Source organism: Neurospora crassa, linkage group IV (assembly GCF_000182925.2).
Source record: "Neurospora crassa OR74A linkage group IV, whole genome shotgun sequence".
NCBI classification, from domain to species: domain Eukaryota; kingdom Fungi; phylum Ascomycota; class Sordariomycetes; order Sordariales; family Sordariaceae; genus Neurospora; species Neurospora crassa.
In genome coordinates this window covers 3,169,676-3,192,008 of record NC_026504.1, presented here as the reverse complement: position 1 = coordinate 3,192,008, position 22,333 = coordinate 3,169,676, and the positions used below count along the sequence as shown (strand labels likewise).

At 52.2% G+C, this 22,333-nt stretch overlaps 10 protein-coding genes, 1 non-coding gene and 1 pseudogene across 14 annotated transcripts; 7 read left to right on the top strand and 5 right to left on the bottom strand.

Annotated features, from left to right (window-relative positions):
• Positions 1-934: 934 nt before the first annotated feature.
• NCU04491 lies at positions 935-2,970 on the top strand. 2 transcript variants are annotated; one of them, XM_011395805.1, is made up of 4 exons: positions 1,068-1,150; positions 1,261-1,474; positions 1,562-1,712; positions 1,829-2,293. In XM_011395805.1, exons 2-4 carry the CDS (start codon positions 1,277-1,279, stop codon positions 2,083-2,085), a joined length of 606 nt encoding a protein of 201 aa, XP_011394107.1. In that variant the 5' UTR covers positions 1,068-1,150; positions 1,261-1,276; the 3' UTR covers positions 2,086-2,293. The 2 variants fall into 2 exon arrangements, with proteins under 2 accessions (XP_011394106.1, XP_011394107.1); XM_011395804.1 differs by having other exon boundaries at positions 935-1,474; positions 1,829-2,970.
• Positions 2,147-3,460, bottom strand: NCU16803 (hypothetical protein). Its single transcript, XM_011396097.1, has one exon. It carries the CDS (start codon positions 3,337-3,339, stop codon positions 2,725-2,727), a length of 615 nt encoding a protein of 204 aa, XP_011394399.1. The 5' UTR covers positions 3,340-3,460; the 3' UTR covers positions 2,147-2,724.
• NCU15171 lies at positions 2,458-2,551 on the top strand (annotated as a pseudogene). The gene has a single exon. The product of its transcript is annotated as a tRNA-OTHER (tRNA).
• A 302-nt stretch (positions 3,461-3,762) lies between the features above and the next one.
• On the bottom strand, positions 3,763-4,878 carry NCU04492 (hypothetical protein; the record flags this gene model as incomplete). The annotated part of the gene is made up of 1 exon (XM_951968.2): positions 3,763-4,878. One exon carries the CDS (start codon positions 4,876-4,878, stop codon positions 3,994-3,996), a length of 885 nt encoding a protein of 294 aa, XP_957061.1. The 3' UTR covers positions 3,763-3,993.
• A 447-nt stretch (positions 4,879-5,325) lies between these two features.
• Positions 5,326-6,831, bottom strand: NCU16802 (hypothetical protein). The gene has a single exon (XM_011396096.1). It carries the CDS (start codon positions 6,333-6,335, stop codon positions 6,024-6,026), a length of 312 nt encoding a protein of 103 aa, XP_011394398.1. The 5' UTR covers positions 6,336-6,831; the 3' UTR covers positions 5,326-6,023.
• A 1,759-nt stretch (positions 6,832-8,590) lies between these two features.
• NCU04493 (hypothetical protein) lies at positions 8,591-11,708 on the top strand. Its single transcript, XM_951969.3, has 3 exons — positions 8,591-9,283; positions 9,345-9,647; positions 9,722-11,708. The coding sequence occupies exons 1-3, from the start codon at positions 9,235-9,237 to the stop codon at positions 9,886-9,888; spliced, it is 519 nt and encodes a 172-aa protein (XP_957062.1). The 5' UTR covers positions 8,591-9,234; the 3' UTR covers positions 9,889-11,708.
• Positions 10,442-12,038, bottom strand: NCU04494 (acetyl xylan esterase). Its single transcript, XM_951970.2, has 2 exons — positions 11,338-12,038; positions 10,442-11,274 (listed from the first exon to the last, which is right to left on the bottom strand). The coding sequence occupies exons 1-2, from the start codon at positions 11,551-11,553 to the stop codon at positions 10,543-10,545; spliced, it is 948 nt and encodes a 315-aa protein (XP_957063.1). The 5' UTR covers positions 11,554-12,038; the 3' UTR covers positions 10,442-10,542.
• Positions 12,039-12,473: 435 nt separating this feature from the next.
• On the top strand, positions 12,474-14,608 carry NCU04495 (C-type cyclin). The gene is made up of 3 exons (XM_951971.3): positions 12,474-13,048; positions 13,105-13,312; positions 13,370-14,608. Exons 1-3 carry the CDS (start codon positions 12,819-12,821, stop codon positions 14,258-14,260), a joined length of 1,329 nt encoding a protein of 442 aa, XP_957064.3. The 5' UTR covers positions 12,474-12,818; the 3' UTR covers positions 14,261-14,608.
• Positions 14,609-14,648: 40 nt separating this feature from the next.
• Positions 14,649-14,749, top strand: NCU15170. The gene has a single exon. It is a non-coding gene; the product is annotated as a tRNA-Leu (tRNA).
• Positions 14,750-15,645: 896 nt separating this feature from the next.
• NCU04496 (hypothetical protein) lies at positions 15,646-17,258 on the top strand. Its single transcript, XM_951972.3, has 2 exons — positions 15,646-16,594; positions 16,709-17,258. The coding sequence occupies exons 1-2, from the start codon at positions 16,325-16,327 to the stop codon at positions 17,102-17,104; spliced, it is 666 nt and encodes a 221-aa protein (XP_957065.1). The 5' UTR covers positions 15,646-16,324; the 3' UTR covers positions 17,105-17,258.
• Positions 17,259-18,455: 1,197 nt separating this feature from the next.
• NCU04497 (hypothetical protein) lies at positions 18,456-20,286 on the top strand. The gene is made up of 2 exons (XM_951973.2): positions 18,456-18,866; positions 18,926-20,286. The coding sequence occupies exons 1-2, from the start codon at positions 18,627-18,629 to the stop codon at positions 19,952-19,954; spliced, it is 1,269 nt and encodes a 422-aa protein (XP_957066.2). The 5' UTR covers positions 18,456-18,626; the 3' UTR covers positions 19,955-20,286.
• On the bottom strand, positions 18,943-22,236 carry NCU04498. Of its 2 annotated transcripts, none has more exons than XM_011395807.1 (4): positions 22,022-22,236; positions 21,856-21,920; positions 20,604-21,798; positions 18,943-20,539 (listed from the first exon to the last, which is right to left on the bottom strand). In XM_011395807.1, exons 3-4 carry the CDS (start codon positions 21,708-21,710, stop codon positions 20,348-20,350), a joined length of 1,299 nt encoding a protein of 432 aa, XP_011394109.1. In that variant the 5' UTR covers positions 21,711-21,798; positions 21,856-21,920; positions 22,022-22,236; the 3' UTR covers positions 18,943-20,347. The 2 variants fall into 2 exon arrangements, with proteins under 2 accessions (XP_011394109.1, XP_011394108.1); XM_011395806.1 differs by having other exon boundaries at positions 19,442-20,539; positions 21,856-21,901; positions 22,037-22,236.
• Between the last annotated feature and the right edge of the window lie 97 nt (positions 22,237-22,333).

Below are 22,333 nucleotides of genomic sequence, written 5' to 3'. Positions count from 1 at the left end.
TGTCCATTTCCATGGCTTGTCTCCGAAGAGCACGGGAAATCGAGAGTCTTCAACTTTACCTGAGGATACTACGAACTCCAACACAAGTGAAGAGAGAGATTTTCATTGGGCTGTCCTCGTACAGAAAACCCAAGATCCACAAGTGAGACTCATAGCCCTTTCCTCATACAAGTGTAGGCAATGCCTCGCTCATGAACGTGCCGTTGAGCCCCAATGGCGGTCTGTTTCTAACTAAACCTCCCGTAGTTCTTTAGAATTCAGGAAACGTTGGGATTATGCTCGCGCTGGCCGCAACTGGTGCTGTTATCGGTTATCGGGGCCGCGGCAATGTTTTTTTCCTCCCATAGTTGCGGCCGGTCCTCCAGGTGCCGTAAGCACAGTCTTTTGGGTTTGGAAGATGGTAAATGCGGCTAAAGGAGGTAAGATGTCCTTCTATCTTCCACACCCACCCGAGAGTCATCTGTTGCAGGGCTGACCATCTTGATCAGGCTCCGCAATTATTGTCCCACTTGCCATTGCTGGACAAGCTGGGCTCAGAGCCATATAGTACCTATGGAAGGTGGCCACCAACAAAACGGCAGGGAGGAGGGTGCTCGACTGGGTGATTTGTTAAATTGAGAGCCAGTTTGTTTTCTTCGCTAGAGTAGAAGAGTATGCTGTAGTGTTTGGAACCTCGAAGTAAACGGTGCATTTCCGCCAGAAGGCCTGAATATGCTTAGGGCGACGTGACGACATCAAGTACCGAATCAGATTGTATCAAACAGATCCAATCCGTTTCCAGATGCATGTAGGCGCTTGCTGCAGGCCGTCTTGCACAAGCCAACTCATAGGTACAAGCCCCTGTACATGTAAGGCGAGCACTGCTGCGGGGTACATAGGTACCTGTGATATCTCGGACAAGACATTACTTTCCCAGCTTCTTCCTGGGTTGCTCAAAGAACTGTTCTCGGCTGTCATATCAACAGGCCTGGGCTGGTCTCGCATATCGACCATCCCACTTACTAAAGAGCAGCAACACTTCAAGGTCTACAGACCTACAGAAACCTCCTGTACCACCCAACGCCACTGTCACACCTATTACTGCGTAGGCGATCTTTGCCGGGACAAGGTCCGAATGTGACGTGGAATCTCCAGGACCACAAGTATAAGGGTGTGTCCTCTTCCCAACCCCGCAGCACAGCTCTTGACACTTACTATACCCTTGTTACAATATTCCCAACCCGTCCAAGTTGCCGCATCATCAGAACTAAGCCCTATCAGACCAGCGAAGATCAAAATGACCGAGCGCAAACTTCCACCAAGAAAAACGCCTGACGATAAAGGTTCTCAGGAGGCATCACCAACAGATGAGACAACGAAAGACTCCAGAACCCCCGCGAAAGAAGTCCCCATGGGCCCCAACACGCAGTCAACCAACGAGTCCCAAAATGGTCTACCTCAGCCGAACGATGACTTGCTTGAAAAGATAAAATGGGTCAGTACCAGTCTCCTGAACTTGGAGCAGTCAAATAGCAGCTGACCCGGGGACCACGAACTCGCACGCTTTTCCCTTGCTACACAGGCCAAAGAATGTGTCAAAAACAACCCCAAAGCCGCCGCAGCTCTCGGTCTTACAGCCGGCGGACTAACAGTCGTCGCTGCCCCCGCACTGCTCACCGGGCCAGTGTTGAGTTTCATGGGTTTTGGTTCCACTCACGGTGGAATCGTAGGAGGTACATATATGTTTCCTTGTCTTGGCGACGCCCTATCCCATCTCTGCTCTACTTGGAGCGCTTGTGTCACTGCGTCTGAATATCTGAACATGAAGTTTAATCGGGTTTCTTTGTAGGGTCTTTCGCAGCTGCAATTCAAGGCATGATGGGTAACGTTGTGGCTGGTAGCTGGTTTGCTACCGCTACAAGCGCGGCGATGGGAGGGTATGGAGTCCCTGTTATTGCGGCTGTTGGGCAAGGCGTTGGGGCTGCGGCTGCGGTTGCGGGTGGCGCGTATGCTACTAAGGAGCTGAGGAAGGAGCAGGCGGATAAGGAGGGGGAAGGCGAGGGTAAAGATGAAGGGGGTGATGGGCCGAAGGGATTTCGACGATGAGTCTACTTTGTTGGATGACTCGGACTCCGAGACCTCTGACAAGGACTGGCTAAAGGGAAGACTGTGACTGCCCTACGTGTTGCGGATTTCTTTCGAATTGTTGGTTGGGTTGAGGTTTGTAACCATCGATCTGTCCCAGACCTCTGAATACCCCTGTGGTTCTAGGCCGGCATCAAGCAGCACAACCCAGCCCAGTCGTTGCCTCTACCCTCTTCTTCGTGCGACTCTTGCCCGCCGCGCTTGCCGCACCTTCCGTGTTTGCCTGCCGTTCCTACCTCCGACCTGATCCTCCCGCCTACCCCGCGTCATCCAATGTGTCAAACCCGTCTAGGGTGTTCGAGTTTCCCTTAACTGATTGCTCTCCCGTGGTGTGGTCCGTTGGTGTAATGGTAACATTTCCGGCGTGGTAAATCTGCGTCTGCATACGTGCCGCAGGAAGACAACGGTTCCAGTCCGTTACGGACCATTACCCGCTTTTTTTTCTTCTTTCTCTCTTCCCCCCTTTTCTTCCTCTTCCAGTCGCATTTGCTGATGCTCTATCTGACACCAAGATAGAGAGTCAGCTAACGCTCTCTTTACTTATCGATCCCCAAATTCATCATGCTCGTGTCATGCATGCATGCCCGGGGCAGCCCTCCTTCACTCCCTCCTCCTGCTTCTATAAACCAACACTACCTCCCCCTCCTCCACCAACTTCCCGCTCCCCTCTTCTTCTTCAGTGAGGTCCTCTATCACACCCCATCCCTCCAACACTGCCCTATACTCCTCCACATCACAGCACGGTCCAATCCAAACCACCACCTCCAGTCCCTTTCCCCGTTCGGCTGCTATCCCCTCCATCTCAGCCAAATACCTCTCCACCAACCCTCCACTCCTAGGATAAACAAAAACCAGCCCCCCCGTCTCCTCGAGCCACTCCCTGCCTACTAACGCCCAAGTCCCCGGGACGGTAATGGTGTTCTGTTCCGGTAACCAGGTGTTCACTTCTTTTCCCTCTTTTAGTTGGGAAAGAGGAGGGGCTACTTCGACTCCATAGAAGGATGAAGAGCGGGAGGGATAATGGTGGAGAAAAAGGGCTTCGAGGAGGCCGGGGCCGGAGCCGATGGAGAGGGTGAGTGTTGGTGAGTCTGTCGGGCTTGGTGGGTTGAAAGAAGGGAGAACGCGGTTCAATAAGGAGAGGAGTGGAAGGGATAGGGAGGCGCATGATGTCGGGTGCCGGGTTGGAGTGGTGGTGAGGGCTGGGAGACTGGTCATTGTTGTGGTGGTCGTTTTTTTTTCTATATTATCTTGTGCCCAGGTTGTTGTTCTTCGTGGTATGGAAATCTCGTCTAGGTTTGGTGGAGGACCCTGCCTCCCGGCGTGGATGTTGATGGTGGGGTCTTCTGTTGGTATGGAGCTTAGAAAAGGGGCAGTGGAGACTGCAGCGGTTGCCCCTGGAGATATTTGTTTAGGTTACAGTGTTGTGCTGGTGAGTACTGCGTGAACAGAAAGACTGTTTTGGGAAGTGGTGGAAAAACGATGCGAAAGTGCAGCTTGAATAGATTTGAGCAAGGGTTCCATCTGCAGGATGTCGCTGATTGGTAGATGATCCAACAATGTGTGCAGGTACGTTGTTTCACAATCACATATTAGGTTCTATCGATGAGTTCTTCTACTTGAGAGTGGCACGACGAGATGAGAAAGTTGGTCTTTAGAACTCGAAAAACAAGATCATAACTTCCATCGCGAGACTACATTACCTCCAACATCCTCCCAAACAGGAATGAAAACTTTAATGAGGCGTCCCGATTCACCTTTCCCATGAAACCCCCTGTAACCCAGACGTTCAGAACCCCGAAGCAGCGACATTAGCGTCTCCATCAGCCAGGCCGACCGATCATTCCCCCCTCATCAACCCCCCGCCTGCCCCTACGCATTCTCCTTCTTCAACAACCTCTTTCGATTATAAAGATCTGTATTCAACACGTTCCTAAACCCCCTCCCCCTCAGCTCTTCCTGCACCTTACTAACCAACCATCCCTCCCTCAACCACTGATCCACCTCCCTGCTCACCTCCGTCGGCAACCTCCTCGCCCTCGGGTCGCTCGTCTGATCCGACGGGCCATGATTATGCGTCTTGTGCTCTTCATTTGGGTAGTGCAGCGTCCACAGATCCGACCCCTTGGCTGTCTCAATCACCTCGAACTTGAACAGACACCCGCACTTTTTGGAGGTGCGATCGGTGGTGGGCTTGCGCCGGCCTTCAGCTTTGGCCGCTTGAATCACGGACTCGTCCACGGGCGGCCGGTGGTGTCGCGCCTCGCCGCCTCGGAAACATACCCATCGGACTTTCTTCTTGCCGGTGACTTTGGCGCCGGCGATGCGCATGCTGTAGCCCCGCGGGATGGTCCACTGGTCGAGCTCGTCTTGCATGCTGGCTCGTGAGGAGATGGTGTAGCCTTGTGGAGGCGGGTCGAGGGGGGCGAGGTCGGAGGACTGGGTGGTGGCGGCGGGGATGGTGAGGTTGGATGTGCGACTTCCACTTGGTGGGGCCGGGTGTGGGCGGGCTTGTGCGACTGCGGGAGATTGGGCGTTGGTGACTCTCCTGCCGGCGCCGGCGCTTAGTGAGGGATGGGCTAGCACGGAGGCAGCTGGACCAGCCGATGTGCCAGTGGAAGTTGGGTCGCCGTTTCCGTTGTTATGCGCGGCATTGCTGTTAAGGTGAAGGGCCGCTTCAATTCGGTCGAGTCGTTGTTCGATTGAAGTGAGAGTACTTAAGAGTGTGGTGAGCTGTTGAGGCGTAAGATTCGGCATAATAAGCGGATGCGAGAGGTATCGCTTCGTGAGTGCAACCTGGAAGTCGTTCAGTAGTAGGTCGCTAGATTGCCGAGCTATTCGTGCACTCGCTGTTATCGATCTGCGTGTATAGAAACACGGCCGGATCGATCGCAGGACCACTCAACCTTGTCTAGTGTACGGCAATGCCTTCTGGTAACTTGGGGGGTGTTAGAAATGATGCATACAGCAATCCTGATTGCTATCGCGTTTTATGGTTCTCCCAGGCTGTTGCAGACTCCAGGTCGAACATCGCCAGCCTATCTCTGGTTGACTGGGTGTTTGTGGCTTCACCCGTCACGTGGACTGCACGAATCTACCTACGGTCGCGCTGCCGAAAGACATAGGTGATACGTCCAAAGACCGCTGGCCAAATTGGTAAGAGACACCAAGTACAGTACTGTGACTGATAAGGTATCGCAGTTTCATAGTTCCTTCCTATTCGCTAGTGGTCGGTACCGCACTGCTTGAAAGAAAATAGCATGCTTGAAACTGCTTCTAGAACCCCTTGTTAGTAAAGTTGTTGAGCCGAAAAGAGAGTGGAATCAAGTTTTTCGTTGGCATGCCAACATAGACTCAGACGAAGATAACCAATGCTGAGGTGGACATTGCTCCGCCATATTCAAGTCCAGTCTCCGTTGCATGATGTGGCTCAATGTGCGATATCTAGATCGTAAATCTCTTCCACGACAAAAGAACCCAGCAAGCAAAGCAACGACAACCTCATGTGGTATATACATGGCCCAATGTCACACCACATAAACTGCGTGCAACAGTGCAGTCTCGGACAACAGCCTGACCTACGGGCTCTTCTAGACCATGATATGATCAAACCGTGATCATCATTAACTGTTATTGATACCATTAACCCATCCAGTATGGGAACCTTCGTCCAGACCACGATCTGAAACATCTCCGAGTCCTGTACGTGCTGGGTAGAAAGGGGTTGCAACCACTTGCTCTACTGCAGGAATGCAAGCAATACACCGCCCAAAGGTTCCAGTCTTGTCCTTCCATTCAGACTCCTGCTCTTGGAATCCCTATGCGACTTTGATCCATGGCGGTACTAGCATACCGATCCTTTCCATACCGAAGAACAACACTCGCGGTATAGTGTTCTAGCTTCAGGGAGTTTTCGAACCGGAACCCAAGCGACTAAGAATCTTGTCCCAAGCTCTCTTGAGGCGACCAGAAGATTTCGATGACGAACGGCCGGATATCGACGTGAAGAGAGAAGTACCACGACTGCTTTCGCTGGCACCCGAGTGGTTGCGGCCACGGCCATTGCGCAATGAAAACATCTTGTTCGAGCTCGTGGTTGTAGCGCTGCTCGGTCTCTCGTCCGGGAAGGGGGTCGGGGAACGGTCAGCGAGCGGTTCTGACTGAGCTCTGGGACGAAGCTTAACGTCCTGCGCGAAAGCGATTTTCTGGGGCATCTTGGGCGGCTTGTTTTGGACACAGCTTGGCAGAATGCTGGTAGAAAGAGGTGGGGTCAAGGGTCGAAGTTATTGGCGGATAAAGTGAGACAGGAATCAAGAGACACGACCTGTCGTTGCTCCCCGCGGAAGGATTTTGGCGCTAATTTCGGATAGGGAAGAACTGGGTTGGGGTTGAAGATACTGTAAATATTGTTGGCTTGATGTCCTTCGAAGTCGGTAGTATGGTATCACGGTGTACTTGTGACTCTGTTGATAGCCTGAAGTACCAACTCGAGACTTCTCCCTCGTCCTCTTGTCGAAGGACGTCGGCGACAAGGCGTACTCCAGGTACTTGCGTTGCCCAAATTTGTTGAAGAAATCAAAAGGTGTTGGCTAGCGCGGGAAAAGTTGAAGGAATGTAATCGCGCAATGGCAGAGCGGAGTGAAGGTAAAGACTGACTGGCGGGCTGGCTGGCTGGCCGGGTGCGCACCCAAGTGGGATGGGACCTTAGTGCGACGACGACGAAGGTTTAAGCAATTGGGAGGAAAAGACTGACTGTGTAGTAGTATCGTGGTTTTGAGCCCTCAGGCATGAATACCCCACCGCTTCAGAGCTTGATTGCCGTCCCCAACCAAAGTCAACGCAGGGTCATCCCGTTGGCGTTCTCGAACTAACATTCACATCCAACAGTTCGGGTGAATGCGGGCGTGGGGTTGCCAGGTAAAGATCGATCCGTCTCGTGCAGATGTCCACTTAGGTTATCATACAACATCGCGATAGGGCCTCCTATCGCGGGGATCTGCGTCGCAGCCGTGCATTCCATCTTCCGTACAACGGTGTGTACACTTCGCATCTCCAAAATCCACTTGAGGAAACGAGCAGACAGTTGGCCGATCAGCCACTTCAACAACGCGCATCCACTGATCTGAAACCCAGCGGTCGGACCCTGAAATGGAAAAATTCCCTCTATATCTGGTCCACTTTGACGGGGAATTTCCTGGTGGTTTGTGATCCCCACGTGTTTTCCATCTTTCGATCCTTCCTCTCGACGATGAGTTTAAAGCTCTTGTTTGGGGTCGGGAGCGGAAGGGTGGGTACGGGCACTGCAGTGACTCAGTTGTCCGGTGCAAAGTCAACTCTGACGGTAAGCTTGACTAGCGGACAAGGTATATAGTGATCTCGCATTCTCATGAGTTCGTTCCGCCTGAGTTGACTCTATCTTGACTTTTCCATTTCCCCTTTTAGTCAGTTCGGGAAATGTGGTCACCCGTCAGATCATGCCGGGCTCCCCATACAAACAACCTTCACGACACGGATGCGTAGCCGGAGGCTAGGTACAAGATGACGCATTGCAATGTCACAAGCAATTACCTGCGAAATAATAGTTCATCGGTTTGGACCGCATGTTTTGCTCCCCTCAGTTGTTGTGTTTGAGAACATGTCCGATGACAGAAGTACGAGGAAAATCAATGTATAATACACCCCCTTACCGAGGGTCTTGTTGCGAGCGCCGCACTCCGCAATAGCTCAGTTCAGGACCAAACCAGGTAAGCAGGCATGTACACGATCCGCAAAGGCACCCAGGGAATCTCGACGCATCAGACACGGATGAGTATGCGCGATATAGGTATACTTCCAAAAGACACACCCGAACGACGTGATACTGCGGATTGGCATCAAGGCTGGGTGGCCTTGAAAGTAACACGCCAACGTGGTTCTCGTAATGCCATGTTTCAACACAGAGTTCAATTCCTCTCTTTCGGCAATAGTATGCGGTTAGTCGCTCTGAATCGAACGTCCAGCGGCATATTCTTCGCCGTCTTTTCGCATAATTGCATTTCTACAACAAGACCGAACGTTGCAAAACAGTGACGTAAAAGACGCTAGAGGAGGAAAAGGGTTATCCATGCTTTGTGCATGTGGATACTGTTGCCGATAAGAAGACGATAAGGCTTAGAGATGAGCTGAAATTAGATCTTACCCCACTGGGCTGACGGAGATTGGGCTTTGCATGACCCACCAATGCCACCACTGCAGTGCAACCCACCCGACCGATCAGCATCATCCAGGTCACCCACGGACGTTTGCCAGCACAGCGCGGAGCCCTGAACGTTGCAGTTGCACTGCCGTACCTGCCGTCCTGCCGGTGTTTCCAGGTTTGACTTTTTGACTTTTGACGACCCTTGTAATACGAAGGGAACCGAATCCCTTTTTGGGGCGAGCCCGGGGACCTGGTCCGGGAAAAGAATGGAAGAAGAATAAACGGGCAGACTTCGCCCCTGGAGGACTGGTACCTGGATGTACCAACTCGCCGGTACGCTCACTGCCTGTCCTCCAGCAATGGATGGCGATGACCCGGCTTCACGTCAGCTGCATCTTACCCCATGGAGGAAACCCAAAGGAGGGTCCAGAGAAGGGCCTCAAAGATCACGAAGGAGTATCGACGAAGGAGCCCAGATGGAGTCGCGGACAGGCTGGACAACACACCCACCGGAGCTCCAGCAAATCGCGAGACGCGCGCTGGTGTTCCATGTCAAGTCGTAGAAACTCAGCCACGACGCCGTCCTCCAAGGATCATTACGACCAGGATCCTCGCGAACTGATGAGGATCCCCCAGTTGATGATCAGCCGGTAAAATCTGACGTTTCTTGGAAAGTTGGAATCTGCGCGGGCCAATTCAGCTAGTGCTGACCGATTGGGCTGTTGCCTCGACCGAAAGGTTTAAAATGAAGGTCTGACATCCACCAGATTTCTCCGTTGCTTCTATGTCCATTTTGTCTTTGTGTAAATAATAGCCCTTCATCCCCCATCTTGCCCAGTCTTCCAACCTTCCAACACATATTTAATCTTCCTCATACCAACCTTCACCCAATACCTCATAATCAACCCATAATCAACCCACCCTAAACCGCCAACATGAAGTTCATGATTGCCACCGTTGCTGCCTTTGCGGCCACCGCTGCTGGTAAGAATTCCGATATCAAGCTTCACACCCAAGACACTCGCTAACCGCACCATATCTACAGCTCTCAAGCTCACCGAGCCCGAGATGAACGCCAAGTGGGATCTGTCCCAGACCAACACCATCAAGTGGGACCACGTCGACTCCGACCCCGAGACCTTCCAGCTTGTCCTCGTCAACCACCAAACCGGCGGCGAGGTAGACATGACCATTGCGGACAAGGTCAAGACATCGGACGGCGAGTACAAGCTCACCAACTTCGTCGCCGCCCCTGGCTCCACCTACAGCATCAAGGCTTTCGGCACTGAGAAGACCAACAGCGGTCAGCTTGCTGAGTCTCAGACGTTCAGTGTCACCAAGTCTGGAGGTGAGAATATGTCCTTTCTTCCGCCTTGCCACATACATGTAGCCATGTAACTAACTAATCTTCAACCCACTCAGTTTCCACAACCACTACTGCCACCAGCACCGTCAAGCCCACTTCCTCAGGCACCCCTGCCACTTCTTCCGGCGCCACCCCCAGCCAAACCTCCAACGCTGCCACCGCCCTTGGCGTCACCTTTGGCGTTGCTGGTCCTCTTGCCGCCGTCTTCGCCATGCTTTTTTAAAAGTTTGACAAGGCCTGAGAGTGATGGACACCATACTGCACTACTGCATGCATCGATATATAAATAAGCGCGCTGTTTAGGATTTTGATACCACGCATGACGACAGGGGGAATGGGACATAATACCGTACGAGTACGTAACGACAATTGGGAAAAGACACTGAAGGTTTAATGGACATTAAATACCCATAATTGACCACGACTTTGACCAAGTTGATGCATGGGATTAAAATCGGGAGGGCGGCGAAGTATATTTACTTTGTAAGGTGAAATCGATGTGGTTGAAATTAGATTGTTGCCGCCGCCATGAAACTTCGTCCTACAATCTTCACGCTACAATGTAGCAACATTGCAGCCAGAAACTCGACGGAAAGCCCGCAGCTTACGCCTGAATTCAAGTATTACGAACACGATGCAACACCACACACCGTCAGGACTCTTCGCAGAATGCTTCGCCGCACGTCTTGAGGTGACTGTTGAGTCTAATAAGCTTTTCCTTTGCTTTCACGCTGAGTGCCGTACAAGCATTTCGTTCACGATGTAGCGAGAAACTCTTCAGCTCACAACTATTCATTCTATACCAGTTATCCAATATCGTCAACTATCACACACAAGACTTCCATCGACCCCCTCTCAACCTCCCCCGTCCCCTCCATTACAAGCCAAACCACTTCAAATCCTCCTCAGGGTGCACCGGGACCGTGTGTCCCACTCCCTTGGCCGAGTAACCAACCAACTTGCTTCCATCTCCATACACAATCTTGGTGTACCCAGTGTCCGGCGCATTGGCCTGAGTCTTGCTAAACGGAACATCCAAGACCGTCGACCACTGCTTCAACTGCTCTTGCAAGTTCGGGTAGTTGACAAAGAAATCCGCCTCACCATGCCACGTCTGCACCTTGGGATACGAGCCTTCGGTATATCCCTCGGGTTTGCCGTAGATGCTCTTGAGGACGGCAGCCCACTCCTCTCCGGACTTGATCTTCTTGCCCTGACCACAAGTCGGGTCCGAGTTCTGCGGACTGGCTCCCGGGGAACCGGCCAGACAGCCGGCAGGGATTCCCGAGTAGCATGACACGGCTGAGAAGATGTCGGGGTAGGCGGCGGCCATGACGTTGGACATCATGCAGCCGGAGGAGGAGCCGGTGACGAAGACCTTGGCAGGGTCGGCGTCAAACTCGGAGATGGCCCAGCGCACCATGCTGGCGAGCGAGGTGGTGTCGCCGCCGGCGTCGCGGGTTAGGGATTTCTTGGAGGCCACGTCCCAGCAGTGGTTGTCGTGCGGGGTGGAGGGGTAGAGGACCACGAAGTTTTTGCGCTGGTCGGCGTGGGGGTTGTAGTTAGACAAGTAGGAGTAAATAGGGCCGGTGCCGCCGCACAAGTGGAGCTGTTGCAAAGGTTAGTGTTCTGCATCTTCACGATGTTGGTGGTAAGGGAGGGGGCTTCTTACGGCTAGGATGACAGCGGGCTTGGGGGCGAGGTTCTTGGGGACGTAGATATGGAGATCCAAGCCGGTTGGGTTTACGCCAAAGTCGGTAACTGGCGTCAAAACGCCCGTGGGAATCTGAACTGCCGGCGAACTGCTCGGGGCTTGACCACAGTCTGCGAGTACAGTGGTGCTTCCTAGGCCCAGGGCCAGGTACGTCAAGAGGGAAATTCGGACCATGGTAACGAGAGTGGACGGTGTTGGATAACCGGGTTTGATAAAGAGTGAATAGAGGTGGGTTGTGAGTTGATAGTGGTGTAGCACTTGCTGGAAAAAATCATGCTGAAGACGAGGTCGGAAGCACCTTCTTAAGCCATTTCTTAGAACTAGTAAACACCTCTAGGGACGGATGATGACCGTGATGACTTCACACGGGGAGTCCTGTAATTTCCTGCTTGCTTCAAACCGATCTACTGTGGTGGTTCCCATATCGACCTGAGCGGGCAGGTCATGATACTACCTAAATGCCCTGTTGAAACATCGCCCAGTCGGTTAAACGCCTGGTGCGTAGCAATGGAACACTCGTCGCTTTAGCCCCTTTTCCACGAGTTATCAATACCGGCAGCTGTAAACACTGCATCGGGCACGCCGTAAACATCGGGTACACCGTCAGCGTCACCGTGCGGCAACCAAATCTCCGAGTCCGAAAATGGCTTGACATCCCGAGTCCGAAAATGGCTTGACATCCGGCCGGAGTGCCCTTCCACCGGATACGAACCGAACCAACGCATGGCATAAAATTGGGATCCGCGAGGTACGGCCCAGTGCTACCTATCTACCCCGACTTTAATAGACTCCTTATCGATTCCGGTGGGCGCTGTGACGTTGGATGAGATATCTGGATAGTGCAGCGGGAAGAGTAACCGGAACAGCAATGATGGGAATTTGGAGAATGGAAATGGAAAAGGATTCGCGAATCGCGACAGAGGGAGGCACGGGAGGTCGGATTGTGGAGGCCCAAGGGGGAATTGGAGGCACAGAGCGGGGCCGGATTAGCGCCCACGGCCCAGTGTTATCTTATCAGGCGTTTAGGTGCACGGTTCACCCAAAATTGTTACCAGCTCCAACCGGACCAGTGCTCATTGTGGACAGCGGCGCGCGCTGCAAGCAACCCCTCGCAATTGGCGTCGCGAAAGTTGCAACTCGGTTCCCTTCCCTACCCATTTTCATTCTGCTCGACATCTTTCACCATCTACGCCCCGACCTCGAAACGAAAGCGGACCCTCTCGAGACCTTCTGGGATTACACTGGCAGCAAAGTTTCACTTGCCGTTCAATCCCACATTCAGGCGCCGAACCTCGACTGCCGAGCTCTAAACCCATCCATTTCGCGACGTCAGAACGATTCCCGATTTCCAACAAGGGCTGCGCTCCCAACGCATGACGACGGGCTCTATGCCCACTCCTCCCAACCGATTCTAGCCAAGTCATCTGCCAACTTCCCCAATGGCACCGAGCATACCAACTGAGCCGGCCTCGAAACGCAACGGCGTCAATGACCATGAAGCGGTCCCGATAGGGCCTTCCCCAGGGCTTTCGTCCAACCCGCCACGCTACATCTCGGAACAGACGCTGCAGCAGATGCTGAAAAGCATTGGCTATGATGAAGCAAGGGAGGATGCATACAGACTCAAAGGCGTCCAGCTCATTGATAGCGTTCGACAAAGCATAAGCCTGTGCGGACCCATCGCTTCCAAGCCTTACCTACGCATTTTGCTGACGAACGCCACAGGCCGGTCAAGACATTCGATACAGCAGCGACCTACTACCACAGGTTCAGAATACGGTTTCCGAGCGCCGAGTACAACTACGAAGATGTAGCTCTTGCGTCGTTGTTTGTTGCATGCAAGGTGGAGGATACGATCAAGAAGTCCAAGGATGTCCTATGTGCTGCGCACAATATCAGGCAGCCCCACGATCAAAGGACTCCGGATGACAAGGTTCGTCAATTATCTTGTTGGCGATCTACGGTGTACCTACTAATATTGACCGCGCAGATGTTCGATGGTCCATCCAAATTCACAGTGGGCCTCGAGCGTCATATTCTGGAGACCATTGGCTTCGACTTCCAGGCTCAGTATCCCCAGAAGTTGCTGATCAAATTACTTCGGAAGATGTTCCCAAAGGGCGAAAAAGGGGACAGTCCCGAGGTCAAGAAGTTCATCAGCGATGCATACGACATGTCCATCGATCTTTACAAGACGTTTGCGCCCTTGAAGCAACCAAGCTTTCCGCTTGTGATGGCAATTCTTGAACTAACAGTCCTCCTTACGGGAATGGGTGGAGATCATATCCCACAGTTCTATGCCGACCGGTATCCGGCTAGGAAAGGCTGTGTTCTCGAGGTCATGTTGGATCTAATGGATCTCTACACACAATTTCCAAAGTCCACCAAAGTCGGCAGCAGATACGATCTTAACAAGTTGATGGACGTTAAAATTGACATCAACAAGATGCTATTGGGGAATCGGTACCACCGCCACTTTGCATGGTGCGACAAGTGTGCCCAAGACAGCTCGGATGCTCTTTCCGTCACGCCGGGTTCTGTGATCTCGCCTGCGACTAACAGCTCGCTACCTGGAAATATCACTGTCAAGAGGAATGGCAAGTCGTCTGAAGGAACCTTGCGATTTGTCTTCGACCATGAAGACGCCCGCTTCGAGCGGGAAACAGTGGCGGAATATTTCGATGATGTCTACGAGGAAATCGAAGAGGAGGTCGAGGAAAGAATCCCAGATGAACCACGGCACTCGAGCCGGAGTGCTCATCACTCGCATTCGTCACATCGAAATCACACTGACCATGGCTGGAGTCCATATTCGCGAAGTCGGCATGGCGGCCACAACAGTGACCGACACAAGGGGCGTAAAAGTCACGGTTACTATTGATCACTGTCGCCTCTCTGTCATTCTCCTTGTGGGCTATGGGGCATATGGATGTGCACGGTGTTTGCGAGGTTTGTCTTTTACGTTGGTTACCCTAAAGTTCAGCGGCTAAGGAGTTTACGGCTACTTGATGATACCCAGTCTATAGCACATCTGGAATGAAAAATGGAAGTTGATTGGACGCGTTCGCGTCCTTGGAAGACGTTGCTTTCGATAATGACAATTGGATCCCAAAGACTCAACGTTGTGAACCAATTGACTCTGCGAGGGTGTGCCGGAATGTCACCATGCTTGAACTGTCTTCTCACTTTATGATCCGAACACCATGGACCAAGGCAGCCAGGCGACTAGATGATGCCAAGCCAAACGCATATCTATAACAATCTCACTAGGCAAGGTGGCCGAGTGGTTAAGGCGTTGTGTTTAGGTTATCAAATGATTAACTTGAAACCGCAATGGGAAACCTCGCGAGTTCGAATCTCGTCCTTGTCAACGCAAACTTCTTTTTTGTTGTTTTTTGATTCCCGTTTGCCGCTCAAAGCTACTTTCTCTGAGCGACCGCTCTGCAGAGTGACTTTCTAAGGTATTTTGCTGCTACAGTTCCCAGACTGTTTGCTCAATTTGTCGTGAATATCCTCGGCCTCTAACGATGGCCGGTAATAGCCACGGTCGCTCCGTTCGCCGCCAGAAAGCAGGTCTTAACCGCGCTGCGGCTGATGTCCGAATACCAAAATAGGCCATAGGTATAATTGGGCACATCCCTTCTGGCAGAGATGAGCCGCAGCGGGCGCTTTGTTTTGGCTCTCGAGGCGATTCGCAATAAGCGCGGGGCAACGATACACACAGTCGCTGTCCTTATAGAGGCCCAAAACAATCATCTTGTTCTTGTGGCGAGATGGTTTCTGGTCTTTGGTTCGGCCGCGGATGGCTTTGGCAGGAAACTCAATCCAGTCCAAACAATGATCATTAAGTTCAATCCATGTGTTCTGTCATCTGTTTGCAAGAGGATTTATGTAATCGGTACAACGTACTGCTTTGACGTTGTTTCGTCCAAGCGTCTGGCTTGGTTGTTTTCATCTTGCATCTTGATTGACTCCTTGGGGACGCGTTGAGGAGTGATAAGCCAAACCAAATTCGGGATAAGTGCTAGCATGCTAACAGAATCACACTTAAAGCAGCACCATATTTGTTAGTATCAGGAGTATCGAAAGCAATGCTACCTCGATTAGTGTGAAGCGTCTCAGGTTCCAGACCCCTGGACCCCTGATTGCCTCAGAACTGTCAGAATGCTTGGCGTCCCCGAGATCCGAAACCTCCTGCCCCCAGCTTCGCTTCCAGATTCTGGAGATATCATCCAACGTCATTGGCTCATTCAGACTCATATAAGACGCTTCTACGACTTGCGCCATGGGCACCCCATCAACCAGTGTCACAAAGCCCTGCCATAATCGCAGCGGGTAAGGAGCCTTCCGAGCTTCCCCAGGGCCACGACCGAGCCAGCCAGCCATTGAAGAGGTCACCGTTACCGCTGGTCGCTGTCCGGTGCAACCGCCGGTCGCCTCAGCGCTCGGGCTTTGTCTGGGCTGAGGCCGCGTCCCCTTGTCCTTCTTATGTGCCTATGTGCTAAGATAGCAACACTTTGTAAACACCAAGGATGTTTGCCTTTCCAGCCACTCACGAGACCTTCCCAAGTCTCAAGCCTCAGGAGCAGTTAAGGGATCCTTGAAACATCTTGAAGGATCCTCCATGACCATGACGGAGAGAAATACTGACGCGAGCTAAGCGCTACAATGATCATGGCGGACGATGTTGTGAGGACGACAGCATATATATAAGGAGACCAACACACTTCCCTCCATCCATCCACCATCATAATCAACTCAAACCAGCTCAAATACACTCAAAACCATACGTCCCTGGAGGATCTTCATTTTCAAAACACACCCGTTTAGTTCTTTTTTCCTATTCGATTCCTGAAACCAGCTCATTTCCGCTCAATACCCTAATCCATACCAACCAACTGACAATCTATCAACCAATCACAAAACCAAAAATCAAACAGACAAAATGCCTTCTCTCAGCAACATCCTCCTTGCCGCCACCCTGGCTTTCTCCTCCGCCTGCTCTGCCAAGACCATCCCCGTCAAGGTTGGCGAGTCCGGCCTGACCTTTGAGCCGGCGAACATCAAGGCCGACGTCGGCGACATTCTCGAGTTCTGGTTCTACGCCCACAACCACAGCGTCGTGACCTCCACCGCGGCCAAGCCCTGCGAGCCCAAGACCGACAACGGCTTTTACTCTGGTTTCTTCCCCGTTGCTCAGACCGGTGTTGCTTCTGTACGTTCTTTCTTCCTTCCTTCCTTCCTTCCTTTCTTCCGTCATCCTCGCATCTTTTCAAGACAAGTCATTTTTTTATTTATTTTTTCCCTGACACTAACGGGATTATCACAGGACAACGTCTTCCGCGTAACAGTCAACTCCACCACCCCTCTGTGGTTCTACTGCTCCCAGGGCAAGCACTGCCAAGCTGGCATGGTCGGCGCCGTCAACGCCAAGAGCACCGACGATTTTGACAAGTTCAAGACGGCGGCCAAGGCGGCGGCGAGCAACGTGACGCCTGCTGGTGATGTCTTTGGTGGTTCCGTTGCCAAGGCCTCCTCCTCGTCTGGTTCTGGTTCTTCCGGTGGCAGCAGCAGCACTACCCTCGTTCCTGTCCACAGCGGCAGTGCCTCGGCCTCGGGTGCTTGGTCGTCTGCTACCTCTTCTACCATGCCCACTAGCGGTGCTGGAGCTGTTGGTGTCTCTTTCAGTGTCTTGGTTGCGGCGCTTGGGTTTGCTCTTGCCTAAGAGGGTTGAATCTTGGTTCATGGTTTATGGTATCCTTCTGAGCTGATGATGATGGAGGGGAATGGGAAAAATAAACAAAACGACCAATCTGAAGCTCTCCCTGGTGGAGACCGGATGTATGTTAATAATGTGTTATTTGAACTGGTTTTGAGCATTGGTTTCGTTTGAGCATTGGCTTGAGTGTGCATCTGTCCGGCGGTCGTTAAATTGTTTTGCATCTTTTTCGGCTGTATACCCTATGATCATATGCTTATTGATGACATGAACGTACCTTCATTTGGGGAGGAAGCAACAAAAGCAAAGATGAATGTGTACCGAAACTCAATTACTTGACCGTACGCGAAGGCCGTTGCTCTTTTTCACCCTGAAAGGTTGCAATTAAAAAGAAGATATACCAATCAAGCCATTCTACAGAGCATTCCCCAGGCGTTGAGCTCGAAACATACCTACGCGAAAGAGTTTGGGTCAGCTTATATGATAACAGGCGCATTGACCTATGTCGATTTCATGGTTTCAGGGAATACCTCTACCGACCAGTCGAAACTAAGGATGGGAATCACGAATTGTTTTCCACTCAAGGCCCTGACCTGATTTTATGTTTTGTTCCAAGGCGCGAGAAGAAAAATGCATAACCTATCACCTAACAAAGGGTAAGCTGGGCAAACCCAAATATCGCTATATTGAAATTCTTGACACATGAGGTGGAGAAACTGGGATCGGTAGCCAAGCGGATCATCTTGATAGAACTTTAACTGGGGAGGTGAGCTTGTATAATCCAATGCTGGTTTGTTTAGTAGCTTGATGCTCCTCGTATAGTTCCTGGGCGAGATCTATCCAGAATGGGCCCAAACTTTACTAAGCCAAATTGAATGGCTTAGTACGGACTACAAAGACGTTGATACAACTTGTTGTAACATATCATATCAGAAATATCCTATTCAGCGTCAGATCACGCTTTAAGCATGAAACGAAGCGATTTAGTTAGGTATAAAGACGCCCACGGAAGTTGATCCGAGGTCTTGAGCTAACGAACAAACCAGTATTGAACTGTAGCTCTGTAGCTGGAGTGCCCCACAAAACAAGCGTTCACTAGGCCCGCAACGTGGACCTGTTGGAGCGATGTTGAAGTGTCTCTCCAGGGGAGGGTTGTTGTCGGTTGTTGTTCAATGGCTCTTATTATAGAGGCGCATTGCCTTCCCCTCTCACGCTACATATCCACCAGCACCGCATCCGCGCCACGGCCAAGAGTCTTTCTTCCCAACGGTGAGCATCTTTTAGCATCCTTCGAGAATCGCAGACCGCCTAAAGATAGCTCTCCACTGAGGAGTCACAAGATTTGCTTGAGCCTCAAGCGGATCCCACTGTACGTTTTGAGAGGCTGGTGATGCTCTTGGCGCACTTATCTGCTGTCCGTATTCCGCAAATACCAACATGACACGGTACCATCCAGCTCCACCCTAGGTCTAAGGTTGTCGTTCGTCTCAAGAACTGGAGATTGGTCCTGTTGGGTATAACCTCCCATATGTCCTCCCGTCTTTTGCGCAAGGTGAAAAGTAATCGCTTGCGCTTAGTGCTTGCCTACCTTCGTCACTCTCAGGTTAATTTTCGCAGATTGTTGGTGGAAAATTGTCGTGCAGAAATGACGCGGAACCTCTTTTGGACGCTGGCTCCCGGCTTGCTGTCATTTCTTGCGTTCGTCCTCATTAGTACGGCCCTATTCGGTCAGCATAGCACGTGGCTGAATGGCGTCTACTTTCTGGAAGTAAGTGTTGATGCATCATCCGTTGGGGAAGTCGACGACAACTGACCGCTATGTTCTAGGTCGATGTGTCGTCGATGTCAATTCCCCCGAAGCTTGGGGAATCGAGTATTTCGAATGATACCTCGATGGTCTCCAGCACGGATTACACTGGACCGAACTTCACTGCCCAATCACTTGGCGTCGCCAGCAGATACACCGTTGGCTTACTCACAGCTTGTGGGCGCGGCAATGGGACTACCTCGTGCATGAGCTCGTACGTTGGCTACTATTTCGACATTCCGAAAGTCCTCCATTTCGCGGCCACTTCGTTGCAGGGAAAAGTGGACGGCACCTTTTTGAAAGCCACGGAGTCCTACAAGACAGCTAGCGCCTTCATGTCCAGCGGTCTTATCGCTTCTAACATATTCAACTTCTTGGTGTCCATTGTGGGATGCTTTTCGCCGAGAGGAGCGGGCGTCATGAGCGTCATTTCGACGTGCTTTGCAATCTGCGCAACCATCTCGGCGATTATCGTCTTCAACCAGTTTCATAACGCGATCATGGCCACTTATTCAAGATCTATTGGCTTGACAAGCAACCTGGGCATGTCCGCTATCATTATTGCTTGTGTGGGTGCCTTCATTTCGCTATTGGCGAGCATCTTGTATGTCGGCCGTTCGCTCATGGAGGATCCGACCCGCCAGCGGCGTCGCAGAAGGAACCGGCCTGTTGCTCGTCCTACCAAAGAGAAGTCAATGCCTTTGATGGATGGCGGCAACAGCTACAATATCGAAGGCATCGAGGTCTATCACGGTGCAAGTGATGGTGCCGGGCAACCTCAGCAGAAGAACGGGCTGTTCGGGTTCGTGGGCGGCAAGCATAACTATGTCCAGGTCGAAAAGCAACATCCCCAAGGTGTAGACGACATTGTGAACCAGCCGGTGTCTGCCCTTGGCTCACCAGATTCGAAACCCCGGCTTGACGAGAACTGGGCGGCTCCGGATGAATACACTCAAAAGAGGAAGCCGGCCCCCGACCCTCCTGGCAACAGGCAAACGAGGGATCCAATTGCTAGCTATGAGCCATATACCAGCACAACGCAACTGTAACGGGGGATCTTCACTGGCCTTTGTTTTCTTTTTTTTCTTTCTCGGAGACAGGGAGGCATTTCAGCCACGATGTGGTGTTTTTAACGGTTCGGCATGGAGTTTTTGGATGAGGTCGCATGGGCGTGCGGGTTTGAATGCGCTCCTGGTTAGTGACCATCAGTTGGAGGACACTGTACGTTTTCGGTGAACCTTGGTAAGATTTGGTCGTCGCGTATTATGTGCGGTTTCGTGTGTGAAAGACATGTGATCCGGAATACCGCATCTAACGAACTGTGACTTGCTGCTTCAATTACCAGGTTATTAATTTTATCATCTTCTCTCTTGTGGCTGGACCCCTTCCGCTGTTCTGCATCCTTGATGGCACTGCGATGTGACGCATGAACATACGTCAATTCAAAGCTTAAAGTCGGCATTGGTCTTTTCCCACCCAAAGGATGTCGGTTCCAAGGCAGCCACCTTCTCTGTCAGTTGGACCTTCAAGGTTCGGGACCTCTCCGTGCAAAGCTCGTACATGGTCGTCAGGTTGAAGAGAAGGGTATGTGAGGTCCTACCGGAGTCCACCAAACCCTCAAGCAAATCTTTGCCCTACATCGCCATGTTCAGTTTAGCAACTTGATAAGTAGTTCAGGTTCGAACAGCAAGGACTTACCTCTTGCAACCTTCCAACGTAAAGCAGACAAACTCCCCTGTTTACACCAATCATCTCGTCATCTGAAACCTTGCTCAACTCTTCCCACTGATTCAATGCTTCGGAGTACTTTCCATCGGCCATGTCGCACAAGGCATGCATAATCCTCTCCGTCATGTTATCGGAAGGGCCTTCGCTGCCTTCCGCGGGCTTCACGCACCCCCTCGCGGCGTCAACATCTCCCAGATGTAACCACAACAGAGCTCTCGCCATCTGCATTTTACCACTCCCGTTATCACTTTCCTTCAGCGAGGTCAAGTGTTCAACTGCCCCCTTAAGGTCATCCATTTCGACCAGGACGCCGGCAACCCTAACGCCCAGATCGTTTAGCCTTTCTCTCCACAGTTGCTTTTCCGAGTTGTCGTGCTTGGCTGCCGCCTCGGCCAAGCGCAAGCGTGCCTCCCTAGCCAGGTCGTAGTAGCTCATGACTGCACGCCGCTGGTCGGCGAAGCTAATAGCTTGCAACCGGACCGCTAAGATACGTAGCTCCCAAGGGATCAAGTTGTGGCCAGTCTCATCAACGTAAAAGGTAGCATTCAGATCCTCTAGAGCTTTGACCTCTTGAGTGGCAAGAGCAGTGGCGTCAATGAGGGTTAGGCAGGCCAAGCGGACATAAAACAGAGAAAGAATAAGGGCATGGTCGGCCGGGTCCGGAGCAGGAGCACCATTGGCCCCAGTGAGTGCTTGGGCGGCAGCAACAGCGGCAGCCCGGAAGTGGCCTCCGGCAAGGAGATCGGGGATGGGTGTAGAGGCCGAAGGTTGTTTCGCGGACTGGCGGAAAGGGGGCGGAACGTTGAGGGGAGCCAGTTCATGGTAGATGTCAGGACGGAGGAGGTGGGAGAAGTCGGGTGGAGGGCGTGGAGCGCCGCGTCCAGAGGCAGCGCCACTACCAGGGCCCGGAGAGAAAGACATGCGGGGACTCGGGCCGGCTGGGGACAGGGACAAGGGTGGCGGTTGACGGCGGGAGTGGGGCGGAGCGGGAGAGTGGGCTGCTGGGGAACGGGGGAGAAGCGGGGAGGCGGAGACCGGAGCCCTGGCTTGGTGTCCGTGTCCGCCGGGAATCATCATCTGATGTTGTTGCTCCGCGTGTGACGATGATGTTTGTTGATCGGTCTGTTGTGTTTGAGGGGGCAGGAGATGAGATGCCAGAGGCGTGCTGCGCCGCAGTCAGTCGACGTTCAGAGCACTGGATGGTACATACATATGGACTCACTCGCCAACGTCAAGAGGTCCTTTGGTGGATGAGCGTGGGCGGGTGGCTAAGACGAGAGATGATGGCTTAGCTCCTGATCAGATCTGACCGTGACGTTTGACGATCAAATGGGCGAGGGTCAGATCGAGGGGGTCTGAGCCATCGGCCCACCAGCTGAGATACGTACTACCTACTTACTTACCTTTGACAGCAGACCGCGTCCTTTGATGCCCCTTTGGATGCTGTGATGATGACTCTTGATCCATGATTGAGAACAGGCTCCAACGAGATGATCAAGCGAAACAAAAGTTAGTGGCACTAGTGAATACTTAGTGATTGTGCAATGCTTGGTCAATCGGCTGCTTGTTGTCAGATTGCTTTAAAATGGCAGCAGCGGCAGTGTGACGGTGGTGGAGAGAGATTAATGTCGTGGTCGAGCCAGACGGGATTCACAAAAGTTGCTGGAGCGCAGCAGGGATTGGCTAGGTAGAGGTAGCTA